The sequence below is a fragment of the Agelaius phoeniceus genome, chromosome 10, assembly GCF_051311805.1.
Source record: "Agelaius phoeniceus isolate bAgePho1 chromosome 10, bAgePho1.hap1, whole genome shotgun sequence".
In the NCBI taxonomy this organism is placed as follows: domain Eukaryota; kingdom Metazoa; phylum Chordata; class Aves; order Passeriformes; family Icteridae; genus Agelaius; species Agelaius phoeniceus.
In genome coordinates, this window is record NC_135274.1 from 2826290 (window position 1) to 2850131 (window position 23842).

General features: G+C 44.1%; 1 protein-coding gene across 3 annotated transcripts; it reads left to right on the forward strand.

Annotated features, from left to right (window-relative positions):
- Window positions 1–1525: 1525 nt before the first annotated feature.
- On the forward strand, window positions 1526–23122 carry KLHL24 (kelch like family member 24). 3 transcript variants are annotated; one of them, XM_054639715.2, is made up of 8 exons: window positions 1527–1714; window positions 3596–3690; window positions 7044–8032; window positions 12965–13149; window positions 14038–14156; window positions 15227–15415; window positions 15820–16008; window positions 17153–23122. In XM_054639715.2, the coding sequence occupies exons 3-8, from the start codon at window positions 7113–7115 to the stop codon at window positions 17351–17353; spliced, it is 1803 nt and encodes a 600-aa protein (XP_054495690.1). In that variant the 5' UTR covers window positions 1527–1714; window positions 3596–3690; window positions 7044–7112; the 3' UTR covers window positions 17354–23122. The 3 variants fall into 3 exon arrangements, with proteins under 3 accessions (XP_054495691.1, XP_054495690.1, XP_054495689.1); XM_054639714.2 differs by lacking the exon at window positions 1527–1714 and adding an exon at window positions 1865–1927; XM_054639716.2 differs by lacking the exon at window positions 3596–3690 and having other exon boundaries at window positions 1526–1714.
- Window positions 23123–23842: the final 720 nt, after the last annotated feature.

A 23842-nucleotide genomic window follows, 5' to 3' on the forward strand; every position in this document is an offset into this window, starting at 1 on the left:
TGAAGTCAAGCAGTTCTGAGTTTTAGCTCTGCAGGAAAATAGTTGAAGGTTTCAATTGTTTAAGATCTATGTGAAAAGAATTTACATACCAAAATCAATTGACATTTTCAGTCTATTTTCAGAACTCAGCCTTTTAAATTTTAATTAATAATTCTAACTGTTTTGCAAAACTGCAATTTACCTCACCCCAAGAGAAATCAGAGCTTGTTTAGCCTATGAAAATTTGAGCCTGGTTTGCTCCGGGGGGGTCAGCCCTGGAGTCCTGAGCACACTCTGCTCCTCTTCAGGTTTCAGGGGCAGAGCACAGTCAGCCACTGCCAGGAGCACACGGCTGGGTGCGCTTCCTGGGAACATCCTGGGCTCAGAACGCTGGGGAGGTTCACCAAAAGGTAAAGATATATAATGCCTGGGACTGATATCCAACCTTTAGGAGAGCAAAGTAGGGGGGAGCTAATAGAATAACTTGTATTTATCCTTTCCCTTGGCAGTAAGGGGCCAGAGGGGGAGGTCATCCTTCTAGGAAGAAGAGCACAGCCAGTTACCTGCCCACATCAGCTCCACGGCGTTGCATAAGGCCTCGTTTAGTAGCAGGTAATGATCTTAATTTAAGCATGCACGTCCCTGCCCTCGCCTCGCTGCTCTGCATTATGGGCTCGCAAGTTTGCTTATGCTAAAGGGCAGAACAAAAATAAATTTCCATACTCCGAGGCATGTTCCATCAGCCTGTGTTGGAGCATGGGCCAGTGTCCAAATACTTCGGATATGAAGTGAATTTGGGCTCCAGGACAGGCTCAGACCTGCTCATGAAATTGCAGGGCGATGACACCAGGGTCCTGCTTTTATATTTGCAGTTGACTGGCTGCCACCACTGGGACCCCCAGCTGTGACAGCAGAGCTCCCTTTTAATGTCCCGGCTTAAAGATGACCTTGGCTTTCTGTGGTCAGCAGGGACAGGAACACTCTGTTTTGTGTTACTGCTGAAGAAGAACTGGAAATTCTGAATTAATTGGGTGGAGCTGTAGCTCAGGTAGACAAAGATTCTATCTTCGTTAATTTTATTCATGTAATGATTTTTGTTTTGGTCATGTAGGCTGAACACCCACCCCAAGACAGGGTGTTGTTTTCAGTTTTGGAGCCGGCTCTTGCTGGAGAGCTTCGGTAGGGCTCCCCAGAGCCGGCAAAAGGGACTGTTCCGCTGGAAGGTGCCCTCCCGATGCAACCGCCTGCTTCGGTGCACCTGAAGCTTTTGCCTGCTCACGGGGTGGGGTGGGTCGGTGTATTTGTGGGCTACGTGGGGTGTTCCCCCTGCCCCGCAAAGGGATGGCGATGGCAAGAGCTCGCAGCGACGGCGGCTGCTGCCGCCCATGGCTGCTGCCATCCATCGCTCTCCCGTGCCCGCCGTTTGTCCCGGCTCCTCCCGGGGCGCTGACGGCCGGCCGGCAGCGGGGCCGTGTCCGGGCGGGGCGGCAGAACTACAGCTCCCAGGGCCGCGCGGAGCGGTGACATCATGTGCGGTGGCTCGGAGGTCACATGCCCCGCCAGCCCCTTTGTTTTGAGCGGCGCTGGCAGCGCGACCGGCGGCGGAGAGGCCCGAGCGCGCCGCACCGCTCCGCATCGCACCGCTCTGCTCCGCGCCCACCGCCTGGCCCGACCGACCCCAACCCGGCCCCGGCGGCTCCCGCGGGGCGCAGCGCGGCAGGGCGCGCTCCCGGCTGTGAGTGCGGGGCGGCGGGGCGCGCTCCCGGCTGGGAGGGCGAGGGTGCGGTGCCCCACGGCGGGCCGGCAACCCCCGGGGAAGGCGCGGAGGCCACTGCGGGACAGCCGGGGCGCGGGACAGCCGAGGCGCGGGGTAGGCCGTTAGTCGCCGCGGAGGAGACAGCGCGGCCAGGGCTCTGCTGGCAGCGCGGAGCTGCGGTGCCACGCTGGGGTAGGGCTGTGGGCAGCGGCGGAGCCCCGGGGCCCGCGCGGTGCGTGCCCTGCGGTGTGCGGTGCTGCTGTTGCTGTTGCTGCTGTTGTTGTTGTTATTGTTGTTGTTACTGTTGTTGTTATTGTTGATCCCCCGGCGGTGCCGGCGGGCGCTGCGCTCCCGGCCCGGCGGGCAGAGCGGGCGGGGGGCGCGCGGAGCCCCCGCAGCCGCTCCGTCCCGCGGGTCCGCGCGAGCCCCCCGAGCCCCCCGCGGGCGCGGATTGGCCGCGCGGGCGGGCGGGGGCGGGGCCGCGGGCGCGGATTGGCCGGGGCGCGGGGGGGCCTCGGCGGGGCCCGGGGTGAAGGTGAGCTGGAGGGCGGGCCGGGAGGAGCCATTTTGTGCCGCCGCCTCCGGCCGCGCTTCCCTGGCCTGGGCTCGGTTTCGGTGCCGCGCTGTTCCCTGCGGCAGCGGCTCCCGCGGGCTCCCTGCCCGGCCCTGCCGGGGCTGGGCGCGGGCGGGTCCGTTCTGCAGCTTTCTCCGCCGCGCTGCCGGTCGCTCGGGCCGTGCTCCAGCCCGGCGAGCGCTGCCCCGTGTCGGATGTGCTGGCATCTGGCTGAACCCCAGAGCCCTGGGAACACTGTGGCCGGGGCTCAGGGTCGGGTTTGGTTTAGCGAAATCTGAATCACGTGCAAGAACGACAGCGAAGCCAAAGGGGAAGGATTGGGACTTTTTCAAAGTTTCTTCCCCAAACATGAATAATACTACGCAGTGTGCTTTTTCCGTACTTCTTTCCCCATTTAAGTTGGTTTTTTTCCACTCTGAAGGACCTTTTCATTTACCAAACGGTTCATAAAGGGTTCTGCAGTTTCAAGGTGTCACTTTTCAATGCTTGTTTTTGGTTTGTTTTACTTAATAATCGTGACTGTCATGTCCAAATCAGTTCCTGTTTTTTGCTGGGTGACTTGAGGCCACTTTAAGGCTTTTTTGTGTGTGTGTCACTAGCTTGGATTACTATTGAATTTTGACATTCTTTCTTTTTTAGAAATCAAGATAGTGTCCTGCATTAGAATAAAAAACTTCTGCAGTTGAGCTCTTACCATGTCAATCAGTTCGATCACAGTCCATTCTTGTTTACTAGTTAATCAGTATTCTTAAAGACTTCATCTTGGACATTCCAATCCTCAGTATCCCTTGTAAAACAAGAATTTTTATTTTAAAAAATTCTTTAAAACCAACAACATTTTTGGTCTCTTTCGTACCACAAAGAAAGATGAAGGAAGGCGAAATGTTGCGTTTGTTTTTTTTGTCAGAGGGAAAGGTTACGCTCTTTTTCCCCACGCCCTCTTCCTTTCCAAACAAGAAGAGCACGTGCGGCGGTTCCGCCCGGTGCTGCGGGGGGATTTGTTCCCTCTGCGGGTTTGTTCCCCCCGGCCTCTCGGGGTTCTGTTCCCCCCGGCCTCTCGGGAGTTGTTCTCTTTCTCTCGGTAACCGCGCGCCTGAGGCGTCGCCACCGCCTTATCTCCCATCACAAAACCAACCTGAGCTGCAGTTCCCAGGCCTGGCACGAAAACACCGTTCCCGTGCTGGGTTTCGGTTCGGGGGGGGGTGCTCTGCTCACAGTGACAGCACCCGGGACCGTCCGGTGCTGCCGGCTCGGCCCTTCCAGCGCCTCCTTTTCTCCCCTCACAGGCGGTCAGCGCTCCGGCCTCGCCAGGTGCTGGCAGCGGCGGGCTCGGGCTGGACATCGCCTCCCTGGCAGCTGCAGGAGCCCAGCACAGCCTCAGGTACTCGCAAGCACACCCCGAGGGCGGGCTCTGGGGCTCGGGCACACCTGGGGACAAGGTGTCGCTGGAGGGCCTGGCCCGGAGCTCAGGGACACACAGGAACCCGGCTGCTGGCACTGCTGTGGGTGAAGGGAGAGGGGAAAGGCGCACCGGGGACTGCAGGAGGGGAAGGAGGAGTTCAGTGCAACATAATATTTTATGTAAGGGGATTTACTGATAGAAGGTGTCAGGGTGAATGTACAGACTTCTTCTGGCAGCCTGTGAATTGGGCCTGTAGGGTATTTCTGAGGAGCAGCTTGTGTACACAAGCTTACAGATGGTGTAGGTGAAGGAAATAGAGGAACCTGAACTCGTGGTGAACCCAGCTTAGCTCAGAAATACGTGTGTGTGAGGTAACATCCATGTCAGAGCCATACCTGTGTTTGGAAATAGTTTGTAAAACCTATTGATTATACGTGTGATTTGTTTTTCTTTTCTAGTTTTTCAAACTAGACTGAATGCTTAAGATCCTTGTTGACCCTTGCTCAGACAAGCAATCCAGTGGATCTTGTATTATTTTTTTATCTTTGATCAAACAATTCCCAGGACTTGTCTTTGGGGAAAAAAGCCTGTATTTTTCTTTTGCTTTGTTTAAACTTACTGAAGAGATCTGAGTGTTAAATTCTCTCAGTGACTGGTGTTTTACAGTGCAGGGTCTGTAGGTAAGGCATTTAAGTACCTCTGCATCCAGGAAAGGTGCAGACAGGTCTGTCCTGCTGTTTTTCCCCCCTTTGCACGATATCCAGCTCAGCCTCAGGCACAGGTTCCCCTCTGCCTTTCCCACTTTGGCAGCTGGAAGGTGACATTTCAAAACTGCTAGAGCAAGATTTGCAGGAAGGCAACACGTAAATGTGATAGAGCTGAACATGTGACACTGTTACTGATAGGCTTGTGAAATTGTTTTGCTGAAGCGAACCTGCAGAAGTAATTAACTGCGCAGAAATTGAAGGAAAGTACATTTAAAAACAGTATGTTCTGCACTGGAGTTCTTTCTCCTTTTTAGTATCTTATTTGTGATTTTAAAATCTTTATCCTCTTGAGTAGTTTTTACTCTGGATTTTTTTTTTCATTCTCCCGTTTCATTAAACCATGAGGACATTAAAAATAAAAATCGTTTGCTGACCACTAATTTTGTGATGTTCCAAGCATAAAGAAGACATTGCTTCCTTCAGTGAGCAGTTGTAGCCCAGAGCCCTTGTTTCTGGTTATTAATGATTGCCTAATACAGTGCTGTCTTAACTTCTCACTTAATGAGAAAGATATAATGTTGAAGAATTTTTACTTAGTTGCTGTGTTTTGCCCTCTCATGCAACATCAGGGTCTTGCTTTTCATTTCAGGCTGTCTTTAGAGAAGGTTCATTAGCTTTTGTGAAATTCATCTGATTTAAATCTGTGATGCTGGAATTGAGCCTTTTGTGTTTATATTTATATTTGCATTGTTATATTTCCCTTTGCTGCTTTGTTTCTGCCCACTTCCTCATGTGAGTAGTACCTGGTTAGTTGCAGTTGAAGTTCAGGGGTAGGATTTTGGCAGCAGAGCTGCTGAGGTGCTGGGGGTGGTTGTTGGTGTTGTTTTGTATCGGGGCAGTGTCATTCCAGGGTGAAGTGGTTGTGCAATACGTGGGATAGAATGTCAGCTACAGATCAGATTGTCCATTTGTGCCTCGTTAGTCTCTCTGAAGCAATCAGTTATTAGATAGGCTCATTGCAACAGCGTTTTTCAGGCATCAGTGTGACAACTGGTCCTATTTTAAGTCAAATTAAAACTAAATATTTTGTAGGGTAAATGAGCCCCAGACCAAGAATCTACCTTGTAAATTTGTGTAAAAAATTTTATTGGGAAAGGGATAGTTTTAGAACCTCTTTTCTCAATGAGCAAAGGGACAGCCTGCATTCTTTCCTCACTGTTTGTTCAGATGGTGCCTTTTAAAGGTGCTGTGTAAAAAGGCTGTTTAAAAAAAGCACGTTCATTGTGTTCTATATTAAGTGGTGACGTGGCCAGTCTGGGACTGGGTAATTGCTGCTCTGAGGATGGGAGCTCCTCAGGAAATGAAGTTGCCGTGAGGAGTTGGTGTTTCCTGACTCTAGATTCAGGGAAACTGAATAAAATCTTGGGAGGCATGAAAATAATTTCCAGAAACTTAAAAATAATTCAGTTTGTGGCCTTGTGGACATACGAATAAATATTACAAGCATTTGGAATTGTGCCAATGCCAGGCCCAAGAGGGTGCTTTGCCAGCCTTTTGCTACATCAGTATGTCTTGGTGTACATTCATCCAGGTCATTTTTAAGGTCAGGAGAGGCAAAAAGCCCTGTTGTGGTAGATTGATTGCTCTCACTAACTCTTACATGCATTATTTGCAAAGTCAGCTGCATTTTCTTCACCTACACACTTTAATATTGGCACATGCTAACGTTTGAGTATTTGATTTTTGCAACTTCAGTGCTCTGATAATGTGAGTGTGTGTTTGCATGCTGGGAGGAACCTTTGCACTTGTACTTGAAACTGGAAGGTGTTCAAGGAAAAACTTCTGCTAATAATTCGTTGCCAGTAGTGCTTTGGAAACAGAAAATTTTGCTGTACTCAGCAAGCTGCCCTTTGTTGATGTTTCCAGTAATTTTGCACAAAAAATGTAGTTCATCTTTCATTCTGTTTTGTGTGCTAGCAGTTTACATTAATTTTTAATCAAGTCATAGATTATCAGTGAACTCATTTTTAGATGTTAGGAATGAACAGATAAAAACTTATGGTCAAGGTAATTTGTTGAGATCAGAGATTGTTATTTAACTCTAGTGTTACAAGACTTCATTATGGTAGACTTTATAATGAAAATGAGTGGTTACTCAATTAAATTTTTGCTTTTAAAATTTCAGTCTTCCCCCCTACCCCCTTTTTGACTAGTGCTGTTATATTAGTATTTTGGAGGCTCCAGTTGAAATGAGGATCACACTGAAGAAAGGGAAAAGTTGAAGTTCTTGATCATTATTCAGGATATTTTTGGCTTCTGTTAGCCAGGTGATCTGCTGGAGCTGAGATCTTGAGATTTTTTATCTTGCACAGTAATGCAGTGCCAGCCATTCTGGGACATTCAGAAATTGCCCAGACTGTCCCAGACAGCTGTTTTCTGGGTATATTTGGCATTTAACACTTGGCAGGGCTGCACTGCCCTGGGCAAGGTGCGCACTAATTTGCCCTGTGCCACCTCCAAGAAAGGTCACCCATTCTTAGAGTGAGCAAACAAGTATCTTGTTTAATTCCTGTGATGCAGCTAAGAGTGTGTCAGACTGAACACTGAGGTGTTTTAATTTTTCAGACCGTTGCACTGAGAAGGAGAACCCTCTGCAAGTTTTTCTCAATGACTCTATAGCCAACTGATGTAACAATGGTACTAATATTGGGACGCAGACTGAATAGAGAGGAGAGCGGGATACGAGATTCCCCTGCAACCAAGCGGAAAGTCTTTGAAATGGACCCAAAGTCGTTGTCAGGCCCTGAGTTTTTCGACTTCTCCTCGGGATCATCCCACGCAGAAAGCATTCTCCAGATCTTCAATGAATTCCGAGACAGCCGGCTGTTCACGGACGTCATCATCTGCGTGGAGGGCCGGGAGTTCCCGTGCCACCGCGCCGTCCTCTCGGCCTGCAGCAGCTACTTCAGAGCCATGTTCTGCAACGACCACAGGGAGAGCAGGGAGATGCTGGTGGAGATCAACGGCATCTTTGCCGAAGCCATGGATTGCTTTTTGCAGTACGTGTACACGGGCAAGGTGAAAATCACCACGGAGAACGTGCAGTACCTGTTCGAAACGTCGAGCCTGTTCCAGATCAGCGTCCTGCGCGACGCCTGCGCCAAGTTCCTGGAGGAGCAGCTGGACCCCTGCAATTGCCTGGGCATCCAGCGCTTCGCCGACACGCACTCGCTCAAGACGCTCTTCACCAAGTGCAGGAACTTCGCGCTGCAGACCTTCGAGGACGTGTCCCAGCACGAAGAGTTCCTGGAGCTGGGCAAGGACGAGCTGATAGATTACATCTGCAGCGACGAGCTGGTGATCAGCAAGGAGGAGCTGGTGTTCGAGGCCGTCATGCGCTGGGTGTACCGCGCCGTCGAGCTGCGCCGGCCCGTGCTCCACGAGCTCCTGACGCACGTCAGGCTCCCGCTCCTGCACCCCAACTACTTTGTTCAGACTGTGGAAGTGGACCAGCTGATTCAGAATTCCCCAGAGTGCTATCAGCTGCTGCACGAAGCCAGGCGATACCACATCCTTGGAAACGAGATGATGTCTCCCAGAACTAGGCCACGCAGGTAAGAAAAGTCTTTTAACCCTTTTTTCTGCAGAAGGATATAATTTGATGTACTGATGTTTGATATATGCATGCCTGGAGAAAAGCCTCTTGCAGATTATTTTACTTTGCTAAACTCTGGAGCTGCTGCAGTTACACTTTTGTGCTTCCCCACATGCATGAAGCTCACATGTCTGAGAATGTGCATAAATGGGGCTTTTTACACAGAGCACTTTATTGCTCTGAAAAAAAGGTAAGTGAAGTTATATTACCTTGCAAGCAAAATACTTTCTTAAGGTTAACGTTTGCTAGGGGAGATCTTCAGTTACTTCATACAGTAGCAGTGTCTTGAAGAGAGCTTACTGTGCTGTGGCAGGAAAACCACTCCATTTCCCCAGCTTTCTTTTTGTAACAAAGTCATGTAAACGTACAGTACACCACAAAGGATGTGCATGGGGTATTATGTTTTCAGAGCATTTCCTTGCTACATCACAAATATTTTACAGATGGAGTAGCACATGTATTTGTAATAGACAGCAGAACAACAGGTTGTTAACTGTAAATAAACCAAATATTGTATTTTTAAAGAATCATGAAACAGTTCCTGAAGTATTTTGTGCTCATTCGGTGACATTTTAATAATTCACAATTGCTGCTGCTTAATAATGTGTTACACAAATAGGTGACTGAGGTTGCAAGAAGAAATGAGGAAGAATCCATTAGTGGCATTTATGAGCCATAATAGCCATAATGGCTATTATGATCTTTTTTTTTTCCTGAAAAATATTTTCCCTGCCTCATGTCAACGATAGTAGACATGATAGTTCATGGTTAAGTCCAGCTGATTTGAGCAGTTTTTTATAAAACTGTATGTTACATTAAGGTGATGCAATGATGGTCTAGACAGATTGTATTAGGAGTTACTCCTCTTTGTTTACTCATATGTGGTTGCTCTACAGTGACTCTGCAGGGAACCTTTATTTTTTTGGCAGGTGTTAAAGGCTTGCTTAAGGGGAAGAAAAGCCACTTGGCAGTGTTTGCCCCATTAGTGGCTTTCCAGTCCTCAGTCCTGCCATGAGAGAAGAAATTCATCCTAAAGTCGCTGCAGCCCTGCTCCCCCCAGGCTTTCTCAGCTGTGCGCTGCCGTGGGAGGTCAGAGCAAGCGTTTGGATCACGGCAGTTTGGGAATTGCTGCAGTGATTGTTCCTGGGCTGGAGGGAAGGACCAGGGGAACTCAGGCAGTTGGAGGGGGCTGCGAGCTGCAGTGTTTGGTTGGGTGTTTGTTCTGCTTTTCTTACTCAGTTGGCTGAGGAAGGCAAATACATTCAGGAGTTCTGTCAGTGTGGGGGATTTACGTGCTTAAAATTCTGAATAACCCAGAGTGGGGCTCTGATGAAGTACCTTGCTTAATACAGGTGATTTCTGAAGCTGGGGGGGTTTGTTGGTTTTACTGCTGAGTTTATTAAGCTGCAGTGGGAGTTTGAGTAGGTAGGAACAAGAGAAGTAATTTACAAAGAGAAAACTGGCTGGCATCCCAGCAGGAATTTTTTCCCCTTTTCTATATTACATTCATGGAATAGTTCTTTGTCATTTGTTTCTGTTGTCTGTTTGTTTCCGTTGCCTATAGCAAAAAGGGATCATATTTTGAAATAGTTGCCAGGTCCCCCTTCCACCATGTTTTCATCAGCCTTTTCTGGGCATTTTGGGGGGCTTTGGGGAGGGGAGAGCAATGGAGAGCTCTTTTCCTTTTTTCTTGCCTTCCTCCAGTATCTTTTCTATATAAACTGTTTCTAAAAGGACACAGGCTACAGGATAAAAAATTCCCACACCAGTGCTTTTAGTGAAACTTTGAGATATAAATTGTGATCACTTGTATGGATATGGATGCACCCGTGGGGGAAATGTTTTTTCAAAGAACAGACTACATTGCAATTCAAGTTGGTTTTTATTTTCTTTCTGAGGCCAGTGAAGAGTTACCTGGCAATTTAAGAGTTAAACAAAAGTTTCAAGTGTGGCATAACTGTTGTCTTTGCCACTAAGGCATCCTTGGCAAATGCGGGTCTTTCTGAGACAGCCTTTCAGTTATGGACTTGCAACAGTGACATCTTGAGGCTGTCCCTCCTGCTCCCTGAGCCTGTCCCTCCTGTTGTGTTGCCCACCAAATCTGCAAGCTGAGAGCAGGCAGTGAGCAGTGACACACTTCATACCCCAGACTGCTGTGTGCTTTGAGTTATCTTCAGACTTTCAACAAAGCTGCTGTTCAGCTGTCTGGTACCTGTACCTGAGTGTGCTCTTTAACCAGAAATTAGGATGCTTATACATTTTAATGTGTCCTTTTTGGTTGCCTGTGGAAAGCTTTAATGCAGTCCCTTCTTTTTCCCACTTGGAGATGGGTTTCTCTTTCACTTTGCATTTTCTCTGCTACCTCATTTACTTCCCAAAATTGATTTAACAGTGAGGAAGAAATAAGTAGTGATTTACCAGAATTTCTGTAGTTTGAATTTCTGTAATTTGTTTTCTGAAATTACCGTGGTTTTCAATGTGATCCTTTTGAGCTACCCCAGGTTCTTCTGTCCAGCTCCTGCTGTGCTGGTTGGTGTTTTCACCTCAGAGAGGTGTGTGTGGAGCTCAGGACCCCTGGAAGGCCTGCCCTTGGGAATGCATGGAATTGTATGACACTGTTAATTATCTTCCACTCCTTCACTTCTATTTAATGCACCTGTTCTTGGTGGGATGATGTCTCCTGGGATCTTTACAGCCTGGGTTGGCACTGTGGTACTTTGCTCACACTCTTTTGTCTGAGGGCTGCAAGAAGGGCTTCCTGTACCACTGGTTGAGGTCACAGCTTTTTCTAAGCTTCATTTAAATATATCCTTAGTTCTTTTCTGGAATTAGCCTTTGCCTGGATGTTCTTTTTGTGTATTCCTACCACATTTTACTTTTTTTAAAAGTGGGTGTGCGCTCTGTCATTTGAAAACAAAAATTTGAAACTAACTATAAAACCTGCACAGTGCAAGACTCGTTCAAGAAAATACAATGGAGAAAATTTCTCTTACCTGAAGAAAGAATCTGGTCCTGTAGGTACTAAAATGTTAGGAAAATTTTTTGTTCTCTTTGGATTTGAAATATGGTGCTAAGTGAGTATTTTCTTGAAAAGCTCCATTTCATAAAAAGCTCTCCCTGAGCAAAGCTTTTTGGTTCATTTAGTTTTAAACCAGAGATTGATAATCTGTCACAGTCATCCTTTCAATGAGTGAGTGGAGGCCTCAATTCTAATCTAGAAAGTAATGCACAGGCCAACCTCTTTGTACACAATTAGCTGGTGTCTTTGGGCTTGCTTCTAGGGCAAATTATGAGATGAGTGTCTTGCTTTTATGGAAGTTCGTTTCCTGGGTAATGCTTTGTTGGCACAGCAAGTTCCCCTCTCTTACCCTTTGAGAGATTCTTTTCAGAGTTGTTCCTCAAAAAAGCAAAAACCAGTAAACTGTAAATACATAGAAACCAGGAAGGAGTGTGACTTCAAAGCTGAGCAGCTGACAAGAGTTTCTTCTGACAAGTTCAGGTGTGTAAGTGCCATTCCTCAGGCACATCTCATTATTCTCATCCTGTAGGATGTTAGCATTTAGCATTGCCTTTGCCTGTTTACAGTATTCTGGGTAAAAACATATATGAACTATTTCAATTTGGTGTGTGGTGACAAGGAAATAGAAGGGCTCACGAGTTTTATTCATGATGTCTCAACACAGGGAAAGCCTCATCAGGATTTATAGGTGAATATGTGCATAAGTTCACTTAGGAACTTGAGGGACAGATCGTGTAACTTTTCCTTCAAATCCAGTCATAATCTTTTCTTTATTTTTGAGAGAACACTGCAATGGCATGAATGTCTGCTCTATGAGATACCTATTCACAGTGGGATCACAGTACAAAGCACAACACAACAAAAAAGCTCATCAGAAAATAAATCAATCTTACATTCAGTTTTGCTTAACTGACAGCAGTCCTTGAAATAACTATGTCAGTGCAAAGTGCTTTAATTTTGAAATGCTCTGGAAAGAAAGGAATTTGACAAATGCTGACAAGAAATCATGAAGTCTGAGAGGGGGAATAAAGGTGGTCACAGTTTGATTTGCACGTTAAACATCGTTGGTTGATTCTCTACATTCAAATGTGCATTAAGTTTTGTTAGATAAGTGTTGTTGCTGTTGTGAATATAGAATATGTATAGTGCAGAAGCATCTGGTTAGTAGAACAATAATCAGTGTGTGGAATAGAACTTAACAGTCTATATGGGTACACTGCAATCTGTCTAATGCCTGATTTATTCCCACTGAATTGTAGTTTTTGGTTTTAGGTTTGAATTTTTCTTTCAGTATTCCTTAATGTTTCCTCCTGTCACTGCTGTTTTCCGTTTTACTGTGCATTGGCTCTAAGGTTTTTTGGTTTTCCCTATTTTAGTGACTACACTCCTTCTGCTTTAAACACTTGGAAATTTAGGTGCTGTAAAGCATTATTACTTTTGTAAAGCTCAGGAGGGGGAATGAAGACTGATTTCATTTCATTGTGGAATAGATTGTTCATCTCATTGTCTCTGGCCTGGCTTGAACTCTGTTTCTGATCTACATGTACAGTGAAAGGAAAAATATTATTACAGTAAGAGCTTTCTATGTTATTTAATGACATGGTTTTTACACAGAACATTGTGCAGTGCAGCTCCGCCACTTACACAGGACTCCTGTCAGTGTGGTAACCTACTGTGTAATGAGACAGCTGGAAACAGTGAAAACCTGTTTGCTAAATGACTCTTTCTTCTATTTTCTTTTTTCACTGTTATGAAATTAAAGCTAAATTGTATTTTTTCTGATTTTCAACGAGTTTTGAAGACAATCTTGTTTGGCCTCCATGTACTGATAAATATCCCCTACATCTTAATTTTCTGTGTTCACTTTTTTAGATCAACTGGTTATTCTGAGGTGATAGTTGTTGTTGGAGGCTGTGAACGAGTTGGAGGGTTTAATTTGCCATACACGGAGTGCTATGATCCTGTGACAGGAGAGTGGAAGTCACTGGCTAAACTTCCAGAGTTTACCAAGTCTGAGTATGCCGTGTGTGCTCTGCGGAATGATATTCTTGTTTCAGGTGAATAATCCTAAACAATTCAAGAGTTCTTTTTTGGTTGGTTGGTTTTCCTTGTGTCCTGTTGGTGGGGTGTGTTTGTTTTGGTTTGCTTTTTAAGTAGTGTGGCAGATCTTTGTACTGTGAACTTCCAGAAGCTCAGCTGAAAGTCACTTGCTGCTGTGAACACCAGCCCCAGCACAATCTTACTGTAAGCAAAAGTGTTTTCTGGAGTTCTTGTTTGGCATGAATCTGCAGTTTTTTACAGCTGATTCCAGGACATCAATTGTGTTTAAAGAGACCAGCTAAAGGCTTTGAAATACAGCAGGAGCCTGTGTGCAGCAACAGCTGGGAAAACTACAGACAAAAAATCCCAAACAGGCTTCTCCCAGCAGCACATTCAGACCTTTAGCAAGGGAAAATTACAGGGTGCAGCTGATGGTTCAGCCAGCAGGCTGTGTGCGTTGGTTTAACCAAAGCAATGGTCTCCTCAGGTGGGGTGTCATTGGAACAAAATGAGAAGCCAGGGAGATGCTCACAGAGCAGAGGAGTGGGTGGGAGGGATGTGCCACAGGCAGGGCATTTCTGGGGGTCTCATCCAGGTCTCCTCACTACAGGAAATCTGAAGAGCTTGGGCAAAAGCCATTAAATGCATTCCAACTTCAAGGAATAATCTGGTGTGATCTCAGCGTTATGGGAAAGGAAAGTGTGAGGAAAACAACTTACTGTGTGATTTTATCTTTGAAATCCATTGCAAATTACTTACTCAGTGTAATGTGTAAATACTGGTAGATTGTTACTACATCCCAAAGGGGGATATGAAGTTTTCACTCCCCACTCTAGAGAGGCATGTTAGTAGTTAGCATTCTCCATTCAATAATTATTCAGATTGGCATATGTTTCATTTTAAAGGTGGAAGAATCAATAGCCGGGATGTCTGGATTTATAACTCTCAACTTAACATTTGGATCAGAGTTGCCTCCTTAAATAAAGGCAGATGGAGACATAAAATGGCTGTTCTTCTGGGTAAAGTAAGAGAAGTATATCTTAATTTTTTTATTGTGGGAATGTTTGCTGTATATAAGGAAACAGAGGAGAAAATACTTAAGTATTACTTTGTATTTCATATCTAATAATTTAAAAAATATTTTTGTATTTTCAAGTAAAATACTTGAAACAATTAGGCTTTTCATCAGTCAGACACTACCCATGGACATGAAAATCATCTTACTGCTCATTTATTTTTTGGGGTTTTGTTTTTTCATCATTGAAGTGGCTTATTTCAAAGAAGCAATTTTTTGGGAAGCAAAGAAGCATCTGGGCATCTGGATTTGCCTGTGCTTCAAAGTGCTGTGTAACAGTTTATGTTGTTATTAGCAGAAACTGATAGTGCTCTGAATGTCAGCAATTTTATGTAATGTTTTTTATTGAAATTAAGCAAACACATGTCAAGTGGAAATGGGAGGTTTTGCTATATTTTGAAGTCAACTATGCCTGACCATAAAACCACTAGTTGGGGCTCCCTTACTGAAAGTTGGACAAGATGTGCATGTGGTGTCACTTGGTCTTCTTAGAGATGAAACGTGCAGCTAAGCAAGCAGAGGGGAGAAGGTAATCACAAATAATGAGGAGCTCTGCTTCCTAAATATGAAAGAAGAGACAAGAAAGTTTACAAACTGAGAGGAAGAAATACTTCAGTAAGCAAGTAGGGAAAGAGCAAAATGCCAAAAAAGCAAAGGTAAACTCAGATGGGCATTTGCTGCTGTTGTTGAATGTTATCTAAAAAAAGAGAAATACAGAGGAATGCCTTTTCTAACAAATGCTATTCAAAGAAGAAGTTTCTACTGCAGTATTAATAATACTGTGCTTTGGCATGTGTTTGCAGTGTCATTCCACATGTGACTGAATGGAACTCTCCAGGGAGTCTTTACCTGTTATTTTCAGACCATATTCTTCTCCTCCTCCTGTGTATAAATAAAAAAAGTGAGGAATGTGTCCCTTGACAAACCCAACAGATGAGCTTTAAATGAATTGAATGTGATATTTAACTGCAGTAGCTGCTGCAAACACGACATGACAGCAGTTGTCACCCTGTGTGCAGGTGTACGTGGTGGGAGGATACGACGGGCAGAACCGCCTGAGCAGTGTGGAGTGCTACGACTCCTTCTCCAACCGCTGGACTGAGGTGGCTCCCCTGAAGGAGGCTGTGAGCTCCCCAGCTGTCACCAGCTGTGTTGGCAAACTCTTTGTCATCGGGGGTGGCCCTGATGACAACACCTGTTCTGACAAGGTCAGTTGGCTCTCTTGAGTTGCATCTTCTATCCGCAGCAAACTGGATTGCTGGTGTGAAACCAGCTCCTGCAGGAGATCTGCTTGAGCTGCTTTGTGCTGGATGGAGTGTGGAGTTATTCTAATACAAAAAATACAGAGTAGAAAATGTTAATTGAGCAATACACTGTGACTGTGGTCTTTCTCACAGATACAGTGCATATATCATTGGCTTCACAAGTTCTGTGAATTCTTAAGTGGGAGTGTTTGGAAAACAATGTCAAATATTGCTCGTATGTATAAATTATTGATACATGGAGTTTGGGGAGGCACTGCTGCCTGTCTGTCCTTGTGTGACCTGTGTGGGCATGCCAGGCTGTTCCTTCAGCTGGGCTCTCAGTCTGAAAGGCCTGTTCCTGTTTCCAGGTTCAGTCTTATGATCCTGATACCAATTCCTGGTTGCTCCGTGCCACCATCCCCATTGCCAAGAGATGTATCACGGCCGTGTCCCTCAACAACCTGATCTACGTGGCTGGCGGGCTCACCAAAGCCATTTACTGCTATGACCCCATTGAGGACTACTGGATGCATGTACAGAATACATTCAGCAGACAGGTAATTACCAATCAAAAACCCAAAGACAACTGAAAGGTGCTTTCTGACATTGTTATCTTGGCATTAAATAAGCATACATTTGCTTAACCCTAATAGAATCACATCTCTGATTCCATTCTTGCTTTACCTCTTCATCTGTGTAACTCAAAACATCACAGAAGAGGAAGTTTCTAAACCAGTAGCTTTTCAGCTGGCTCTTAGGCAGTCCAGGCTTTGCTTGAGAGCTGCTACTCTTGAAGAACAGTAGAGTGGATGATGATTTCATTGTATAGACATTACATTCTGTTGTATGTTGTCATTTAGGAGGGAGTAATTTCCTTATAATTGATTAAAGCCTTTCAGTGTAACAGGAGATACTGAAGGCTGTTTTTACAGTGTGAAAAAGCCCCACTATGTAGCACAGAAAGTGTCTGACCTGAGCAGTGAGAGCTCTCATTTCCACACGTGGGACACGGAGCAGGATTTGAACGAGTCTGCTCAGTAGTGAAGGGTGTGTGCAGCAGTTACATTTCCCCATCTTTTAAAAACACCAATCACATATTCTATAGTATTACCTAAGAGAAAGTTGTTCTTTTTTCCCCAGTCTTCCCTCTGTTCCTCTGTTTTTATCTGTGTTCTCTATTTAACTGAGTATTTTTTCCATGCCTGCTTTTGAGGAAGAAATAAAATCCTATCTCTGTTTCAAGTAAGACATAGCACAGTCTTTTCTTGTGCACTCTTTTTAGTCATGCCTTTTTTCCTCTCCACATTTACATCCCTCTTCATTATCTGTTGCTCCTCTAAGGTGCTTCTCCTTTTTCCCATTCTTTGCATTAATAGTACCCACAGTGGTCCCTCTTCTGAAAACCTTTGTTCTCTCCTCCTTTCCCTATCTCAGATCTTTCAGTGGTAAGTACAGTGTTCTATTGTTCCTTTTGTCTGTAGTAGCTCCATGTAGTAAAGGCTTGGAGCTGAAATAGTCTTGTGCTGCTGCTTTCCCTCATATTTGTGCTTTCTGCACTGGCCCTTTCAGGAGGGAGCATTGTAGGCCAGGCTGTTTACAGAAGGCAGTCCCAGTGCTGCCCTCCTGCACGGGGGCAGACACACACAAATCAAGTCTTGCTTTTTAAATAACCATGTGTTCCCTTGTGTTTTCTTGCAACAGGAGAATTGTGGCATGTCTGTGTGTAATGGAAAAATCTATATCCTTGGTGGAAGACGGGAAAATGGTGAAGCCACAGACACTATTCTTTGTTATGACCCTGCCACGGGCATTATCACAGGAGTAGCAGCCATGCCCAGGCCAGTATCATATCATGGCTGTGTGACCATTCATAGATATAATGAAAAAGGCTTTAAACTCTAACTTTTCTTTTCTTGAAAAAAAGAAGAAGAATGGATCCAGTGGTCTGCTGCAAGACAGGCTTTTTAAAGATTCCTGAAGTGGGAATTCCCTGCCTAAGTGTCATATGAAAATTCTCTCCTGTGCCTTTAGAAAAAGGGTTAATTTAACTTACCAAACAAGTCTACAAACCTATCCAGTAACCAGAGTTCAGTTATATCTGCTGTGGGCTCTGATATGAGAGCAGGACAGTGGTCAGCAAGTTTGCCCTATGTGTCATTAGTAATTAAAACCTGGAAAGCTTTTGGGGAAAGTGCCTTCAGCATTTGTGCCTATGTCTTTAAAAGCAATATCTTCAAGGTGTTTCCAGTTCTGCTAATGGAAAAAATGCATAGGCAAGTAAATCCCAAAGAGTCATCCTGGATCATGACCTGCAATTTAAAAAGCTCAATTATAATTCATATGCATCATTCTTAAAACCAGCTAGATTTTTTTTGTCAGATCATGCATGGGTTGAAATTAAAAAAAACAAACAAAAACAACACAAAAAGCCAAAGCAAAACCAAAACACCAACAAAACAAGCTACATTGGACAAATAAGAGAATCTCTGAGAAATGCTTTCTTCTGAAGGACAAACTGGCTGTTTGGTGAGCCACTACAACACAACTGCAGTGATGCTTGTGTACATTAACCCTGTGGAACTTATTCATAGTGCTCATAAATGTCCAGCAGAGAAGTACAAGGCTACATGACATGGAAAACCAGTGGGTTCAGGCATGCACCTGTGAGGGAAAGTTTGAATCACAGTTTTTACCTTTTTGAATAGTATGGGTGAAGGCTGAGAGTTACGGGGTTCACTCTTTGCTCACTGCAATGCCGAAACTATTTAGGAAATAAAGGGATGTTGAACTCTGCATTCTCACAGTTTTCTGAATCATGTTATAATTACCTGATGATAGAGGTGGGAACTTGAGTTTGTGCCCTACAGGTTATAAATTGGTCTTTTGAATGTCTCATCTGCAGAGATGGCAGAGTATCCAGCAAGTATTTCTTGGCCTTTCTTCAGACAATCACTTACTGTAGCACAGTTAAACTACTGCATAAGCTGCTTGACCACAGATAAAGAAATTCTGGAAAGGTTCCTCCTTTCACCAGAAAAATATCTGTGGACCTGTCCATGTAGCCATATGACGTGTTTTGGATAATTTTGAAGCCTAGGAAGCACCTGTATTTTGATGCACCATTACTGGGTTGGGGTTTTTTCAGTAAAGGAATTTTTTTAAGTCCTCCCTAGATTTCTGTACTAGGATTCCTTATTTCCAGTACACAGTTGTTCAGTTGAGGCACAAAGTTCATAAAAACTGAAATAGCACTTGGGAGTTGGAAAATGAATAGGATTGTCTGTATACCAATTTCCTGTAAATCACCAAAAACCTCAGGAACTGCCTTTCAAAGGAATTCTGAGGACAGCAGCCAGTAAGGAAATTGGTCAGTGCCAGGGCAGAAAAACCCCATAAAACCCCTGCAGAGGCAGCCCTGGCCTCAGGGTTCTGGTCTCTGTGCTTGCTCAGGAGGGTGAAAACAAGCACCATCTCTGGAACGTTGTTTGTTCCACTGGACTTTCCTCATCTGTTTTCCCAGAGTATTTCTTCATGAGATGGAAATTCTGACCCTCAGTGAAGCTATGCCAAACTGGGAGTCACCATTTTCAGTAACATGGTCATGAGTTTTAAAGAGCACTGGGAGCTGCACTTTGGGATGCGTTAACTTGTAACCTCAGGAAAGGACACGAATTTCAGTTTCTGGCTGAATACCAAACACTGCTTTTGATATGGTAAGAATACTGATAAAATACAAATCATTGCATGTCAGTGATGTAATCAGGAGGTCAGTCCCTGAGCATTCACATTGCCCTAAAAAAAAAAAATCCATTGATATAATGTAAGACACATGAATCAGATAAATTAATCCTTTTCTAAGTTTCATCTGTTTTGCTCACCAAGTTTTACTTTGAAATGGCAATTTCAGCACCTGTGAATAGGGTCTGTTGATTGCAATGGTAATTGCCCTGTAACTGACTGTATGTACTAACAGCATATATAGCTTGTGCCATTGTTGTAAATAAAAATGACAAAGACTATAGGAGCACTTCATTGCAGATGCAATTTGAAAAATATCCTCCTTTCCTTTGATTTCCTCTTGTTTGTATTCAGACTTGTAATGTTGTCATGCTATACTGTTTTATACAGTGCTTATTCTGTAGGTATAGAACAGTGTCATTTAATCTGTGTTTATAATGCTGCACTACTCTGTAAATAACAAGATACTGCTTTCCAAGGTTTTTAAGACTAATTTTATAGTTTAGTTGTCTTTTCTTACCAATTTATGTACTGTTACTGTTACCTGTTTTTGAAAATGACTGTTTAATGAACCAGTAAATGCAGAAATGTAGATGCAGAAAACTTCTGCTTACAGTTCTTCAGAATCTGTATCAAAGCTGAACAGTTACAGGTGTGGAGCACTGCTGCATGGCAGTTACTTAAGCAATGATTTCTTTAGAACAGGCAGTGAGTTTTTCTTCTTGCTTGTTTACTCGGTAAATAATTTGCACTTATGGCCTTCTCTCTTACAACAGTTATTTTTAGATATAATAGAAAAGAACAATTTGACCTTGATTTAATGAAAATGTGCCATATTTCTAGAAGGATGCATTAATTTGGAAGTTGCATTCCTGAGCCACTTGTTCTCCAATGCATTTCACTTAGGTATGGATGGATTCAAAGATTTAACCTCTCACTCTTATGCATATCTAGATGCTTGCAGTTTATGGGCTTGAGCAGCAACTTGGTTTTAGTTTTTTCCTTTGTCTCAGCTAGGATAGAAAATCATTAATGTCATCTACTATAATCAAATTATTTCCATCATAAATGGTCGTAGCTCTAGAGCACCTGCACAAAGATGTAACTTCAGTCCATCCATACATAGGAGGGCTCAAACATCTCCAAGTCACACCTAAAAAATAAATTCTAAGAATTGTCTTCACTCTGCTAAATAGAAATGAGTAAATATTTTTCTTCTGTTTTGGTGTCCACTTCTGTTCCTAGCAGTGTGATGTTAATTGAAGACAGTTGATGCTTTCTTGTAGCCTGGCTTCTGGAAAGTTCTGAATCACTTACTGATCAGTGCAGCCTGCAGCCCTTGGCTCGTGGCTGAAGCATTCCCCTTTTACAGCCATCAGCCACAGGACATTGCCTGCTCATCTTGTAGTTGTAGCTGTAGACTCCTTCCTCGGGAGTGGTTCAGTAGGCACAATTTGTGGAATCTCTTCCATTTTATACTGTGTGTCTGGGGGATTGGGCACTGTGCTTTCCCCTCCAGCACCAAGGGGTCCAGACTGTACTGTTATTTTTTTCTTTTGACTGGCACCAATGCAGTTCTCATCAAAGGTAGCTTTGTTTGTTAAAGCAGAGATGTTCATGCAGATTATATTCATATGGATCCTTATCATAATTTATTGAAACTTTTTAAATAGTATTGTTAACATGGCAAACTTTTGAGAGAGGCTGATGATGGAGGAAGAGGAAATGCTCACCTGGACAGAGATTCAGAGGAAGCTTTGGTCACCTGTGCTTGAGGGCAAGGACGCTACTGCCTGTTCAGTTTCCTCCTCAGACAGTTGAGTTCCCCTCATTCTCTTAGGCAGACACTGTGTTTGTCCTGTTGGTGTTTGCCTTGCTGCACGGACAGAACAAGCAGCACTCACTGCCTGTGACTCCACGTTTCCCCCTGCCGAGGTACAGGGGGTGCTGCTCAGCAGAGCTCGGCTGAGTCCAGCCCTGGAGAGCAGAGACAGGAGAAAAGCATTGGAGCAGGCTCAGAGGTGGCAGGAGGAGACCCAGTGTGGCTGGGGGCTCAGTTTGGCTGGGCTTGCTGAAACCAGGGTGTTCAGGGTGTCCTAGGTTTGCAATTCCAGATGCTGAAACTCATGTGGTAAAAATGTTTCATATTTGTCAATTCACTGAACTCAGCTGGAGCAATAAAGATGCAGATATGCCAGTGGTGTGCTAGTGGCAATGCTCAGGAAAGCCAGGGCTTCATTTTTCTGAATTGCCCAAATAGGCAAGTTGCTGTGGGGTTCTTTTTTACCACTGAAGAGGGCAAAACCCAATTCAAGAGCATTAAGAATCTCACAAGACTCGATCATTGTGAGGCACAATATTTTCATCTGAATGTAGTCTTATGTACACAAGAAATTACAAATGAAATGATTTGTTGTGCCTGGTTAAGAAAATCTGAGCACCATATACTCAGAAAAGGAGCCTAGAGGGTAAGATGAAATTTCTAAGCAGAAACTTGCTATCTGGTTGGGGGCCAAGCAGTGCTTTGGGTTTTGTAAAATACGTTTAGCACACAAGTTTCCTCACTATGGAATTATGTCAGATGGCATTAATTAAAGTGGAACACGATGGTGTAACCAGCAGCCTCCCACCAGGCCCAAGCCAGCTGTGACTCTGTTCCCTGCTCGCTGCCTTTGTGTCACACACAAGTTCATGAAAACATCACTGTCTAAGAACTGTAAGCTATTTGCAGGAATATTCCTTTTTTCCTACTGTAGAGATCCAGTCAATGCTAGTATGTTTATGTGTGCACATCTGTATGTGAATTATTTTGTGATCATTCTCTGATAGTGCTGTTACAAGTGATGCACATAAAGGCCCTGTGTACAACTTGTTAATAGTGTAATTAGGGCTTAGTTTGTATGATTAGCTCCAAAGAAAATAACGTGTGTTACTTTTGAAAATACCTGTGCCTTGAATTCACCTGTATTTCTATCTATTGTGAAGAAGAGCTTGGATTACTCCTCCCAGTTTGTTATCTTTATTATGATTGCTCTTACTGTCCAGACTGTTAATGTCCTCCTAGGAGAAATAAATCGTGCCATTCATTAATTAGCACAGTTAAACTTCTTGTTTAGAACATGCCTAGAATGCTTCCATTATTACAGTGCTATGGCAGATTTAATCTAGGGAAATCAGTATTTGTTTTTTTCTACTTTTTGTTTCCAGCAACGCCTCAGTGACAAAGGACTGAGTTTAGTCTTTGACTTCCTGTCCTTAACATGTGCAGTTTCTTGTATTAGTCAGTAGCCTCTGTGATATTTCTGAACTCTCCAAAGTCATCAACCTCTTGTTCAAGATACAAAATATGAAGCAATAATATGGTGCAGCATGGCAATAAGCAAATCAAGAGACTTGAATGTAATGTACTGTTACAAATTTCATCTGTGTAAATGCTGGACCTATGAGTCATTCTCCTTGTGGTGCACCTGTAGCACTTTGGAGTTGGATTAATAGGAACTACTTGGCTGTGGAAAGAGAGCTTACCTCCTGAACTGTTACTCATATGATATTTTCATCTGAAATCATATTTTCATTTTCCTTTTTTTTTGCTGAGGAAAACAGCAGTTCTTGTTATTCCTTGCCAGTTCCTTTATTTACTGAAACATAAAAGCTGTAGTTCCATGGAGAGCTGATCTTGCCCTCAAGAACAGCCTGGTGCAGCACAAATGACATTTGAACAGGAAAGCTCAGACCACTTACTGTGTGCCAGAGTCAATGTAACAGATCTCACATATAACATTAAGGTCTTCAGATTGTGCTGACAGTAGAAAAGTGATTTTGTAATGTAGCACAATTGCAGTAACACCTGTTATATTTAAATATACTTCTTGCATAATTCTTTGAAAGTTTTTTAAAGTTCAGTGTATCTAATAAACATTTGCCTTTTGAATAGCTCACTGTGGTTTATTTAGTTTATGAGAAGTTCCAGGGTGGGGCTCGGTGGTACAAGGAGGAAACTCCCTCCTGCTTTTTTTGGGCCATGTAACTTGTTGGATTCTGCCCCTTGTGCAGCCTCTCTCCTTTGATCTGTTCTCCTGCCTCCCAGTCTAGGTGTTTTCCCTGCTCATATTCCTGTCCTACCAAGGGGAATAAAGGCAAGCTGGAGGCTGCACAAAACAGTAAACTTGAAAGAAAACTAGAAAAAGTAAAAAGCAGGGGGTGGGATGTGAAATATTGGTTAGTCCTGGATATTGGGAATGGACTCAGAAGGCAAAACCAGCATAGGAAACTGGGAAAAAGTAACAAAACATTGGGAAGGTCACTAACAAAATATGACTTGGAAATAATCCTGTAGGTTTATTCTCCTAAAATCAGAGGCTTGGCCGTCTCAAGATGCCACACACACGTGGCAGGGCAGGGGCAAGGCCTGGTAGAGCTGAAAACATGGCAGGCCAGCAGTGACTGCTGCAGCTCTGGTGAGGCCAGGCTCAGGTACAGCCACAGGCTGGCTCTTGCTGCAGTGCCAAAAGCAACTTCCAGTCAAGTTCAGTGCTTGCAGAAGCTCAGCTTACTGGAATTGGAAAGAAAATGAAAGTGAATCCCTGCAGACTGCCAAGCAACAGAAATATTTTTGAGAGCTGCCTTATAAGTCTTAAACGCAGTCAACTGGTG

Coding starts and splice junctions, on each gene's coding strand:
- KLHL24 (XM_054639716.2), top strand. CDS start 7,113: ATGGTACTAATATTGGGACGCAGACTGAATAGAGAGGAGAGCGGGATA. Junction 13,150..14,037: donor GAATGATATTCTTGTTTCAG/GTGAATAATCCT, acceptor TTCATTTTAAAG/GTGGAAGAATCAATAGCCGG. Junction 15,416..15,819: donor ACAACACCTGTTCTGACAAG/GTCAGTTGGCTC, acceptor TCCTGTTTCCAG/GTTCAGTCTTATGATCCTGA.